This window comes from Anopheles aquasalis, chromosome 2, assembly GCF_943734665.1.
Source record: "Anopheles aquasalis chromosome 2, idAnoAquaMG_Q_19, whole genome shotgun sequence".
Classification (NCBI taxonomy): domain Eukaryota; kingdom Metazoa; phylum Arthropoda; class Insecta; order Diptera; family Culicidae; genus Anopheles; species Anopheles aquasalis.
Genome location: NC_064877.1, coordinates 3155001 through 3157500, shown reverse-complemented (window position 1 = coordinate 3157500; position 2500 = coordinate 3155001). Strand labels below are relative to the sequence as shown.

The 2500-nt window shown below is 45.9% G+C and overlaps 1 protein-coding gene across 1 annotated transcript in view; it reads left to right on the top strand.

The window, feature by feature from the left end:
* Window positions 1-1019, top strand: part of LOC126581333 (G kinase-anchoring protein 1-like) — a 1181-nt gene extending 162 nt beyond the window's left edge. The window contains exons 1-2 of the mRNA XM_050244908.1: window positions 1-45; window positions 109-1019. The exon at window positions 1-45 is cut by the window's left edge and continues 162 nt beyond it. Of these exons, the coding sequence (XP_050100865.1) occupies window positions 1-45; window positions 109-903 (840 nt within the window). The 3' untranslated portion in view covers window positions 904-1019. The remainder of the gene's footprint in view (window positions 46-108) is intronic.
* The last annotated feature ends 1481 nt before the right edge of the window (window positions 1020-2500 follow it).

Below are 2500 nucleotides of genomic sequence, written 5' to 3'. Positions count from 1 at the left end.
AAGAGCGGAACCACCAAACAACAACCACAAAAGAAACAAAAACCGGTAAATACATCGCACGCTTGTCCGTTCTCGTTCAACGCTTAATTCGCTATTTATTCTTTGCAGAAACCACCAAAGAACAAAGGCCCGAACGAGGCGGAACAGAACGAGCAGTGGTCCAAGTGGCAGCAAAAGGACACGGAGATTTTGGAGAAGAGCTACATGAACGACCTCGAACAGGCGCTGCTACAGTCAAAGCTGGACTTTGAGGCCAACAAGAAAAAGTATGATCAAGCCGAAAAAGATGCTAAACAACAGTCCGCCGCTGCCAAACCACGCAAACCGAAAACGCTCTCGTTGCACGAGTTTCAGGAAAAGGTAGATAACGATATGAAGCAAAAGGAACAGCAGCGGCAGCGGAAACAGGTGGAGGCTGAGTACAACAAGAACTACACGTTCTTCGAACAAATCGATCTGGAAACGAAGCAAATCATCAACAAGGAACAGATGAAGGCACTGTTTCAAACCAAAGATATCTCGGCAGTGGCAAACGGCGAGAAGAGCGCTTCCAAGAAAGGCGGAAAACGCGCGAATCCCAACCAAACTCCCAGTGAGGTGGATCTGTTGAAGGCGGAAAACAAGGAGCTCAAAGAACAACTGTATCTACTAAGCTTTGAGCTCAAAAACGTGGCCTGCAAGCTGTCGAGTGCGGAAATGAAGGAGAAGGAAGAGCTGCTACTTGAGATTGAACAGCTGAAGCGTGTGCAGGAAGACATGACGGCCGAAATGACCGCTCTCTACGGTGAACTGGAGCAAGCCAAATCCAGATCGAACCAGGACGCCAAGTTCAAGGATAAGACTAAGCCACGCAAAGTCGGCCATTCCGGAAATGGGACGGAACAGCAGTCTACCGGCAACTAGAGCTGAGTAGCGCTGTTTGGCGTATTTTTAGTAACTTTTGTAAACTCGAATCTCATAATCTGTGAAATTGAAATGATCTTGAAGTAATAAAGAAGTCTTCGGCATGCAAAAGCTACCGGGAATAGCACAATAAGTAAACCTGTGGGCTTATGTGTTTCATTTATTTTTTTAGATATTACGCACTAATGAAATTCATTGTTTGCCTTATGCCATTGAATGGTATTCTGAAATTTCCAATTTCAATATCTTTTTTCATCAATTTTGTTCCCCTTTTCATCTGACGTGTGTTTTTCAAACATTCCATCGCCCCTTTTCACTAGGATTTTCCCTTCGCGACAGGTGCAAAGAATGAGCTTCAACCAAATAAAGAGATAAGCGCCACCACGTGGTTGCCACAGTTCCCTCGCAAAGAAAACAATTCCCCGGCATTTCCAAAGCATTGGCAATATGTTCTTTTTTTTTTTTTTTTTTTAGTTGGTATCTTACGGACGGAGATTGGCAATATGTTCGATATAAGCGGAAACGCGAGACCACGTATCAGTGATTGTGGAAATGCTGTTGTGGTATGTATCGCATCATCTTCTCGCTAAACTCCTCTTATTACGAAGATCCTCTCCCACGTTGTGGTGTTTAGGACACTGGGTATCAAAGCAGAATCGCTACAAGGGACAGAGACTCGTGCGTTAGCACCAGCGCTCCCCTGGCGACCAGGGAAAACCTCGACGCTTTCCCGGAAGGCAGATGGAAAATGAGTGGGAAGAACGCAATGTGGAAGAAGGATTATTTCAATTCATACGGTGGAGGAGGTGCAACAATCCTCATGTGTGCCAAGCCCTCGTCCTCATACCACTCCATATTCCTGCTTTGGAGTTGCCTCAACAATTGAAAACAGATGAAAATCGTAAGCCGGGGGAGGATTTGGTGGGAGGCATTTTTTGCGCTCGCATCCGCGTCCTCACCACGGCACGGCTAAAACCCATCATCCTGGCCACGGATAAGTATGGGACAGCAAAAAAAAAGGAGGAAGCAACCTGCAACTTTCGTTCGTTTTTCTTTCGCGATGGCACACTGTTGGTTGGTTGGTTGGCGAACGAAAGAGACAATGCAGCTTGCGGAAACTCGGGGAACCGTTTCGGTGTTTACTGTGAATTGTGTTGAGCTGGAAGGATATTGAGTTTTCAGCTCCATGGCTAGAGAGTCGGTATAAATCCAAGGGAGGGAATGGAAGGCACTGGAGCGTTGATACACTCCACACACTCGCTTTTATCTCGATTCTATTCCATTAGCATGGCGTTTGTTTGATTTAATCCTGCATATGGAAATGCGCACGGAAAAGCGAAAGAAAAATTAAATCTAACTGAAAAAACACGATGAGCTACCAGCTACCTGGACTGTTTCGAGTTTCCCGTACTTCTGGGATTGGGAAATCGATTCCCACAACAAAGGATGTCAGGCGAAAATGGTGGAAATGCATCAACGCAGACTATCAATTCCTAATAATGCCATCCGATGAGCAATCTCGCAGGGGGGAACGGAACGTGGATTACAGAGAAGAGTCGCGAAAACTCCGCTGGATCAGCGACAACGATGACGATGA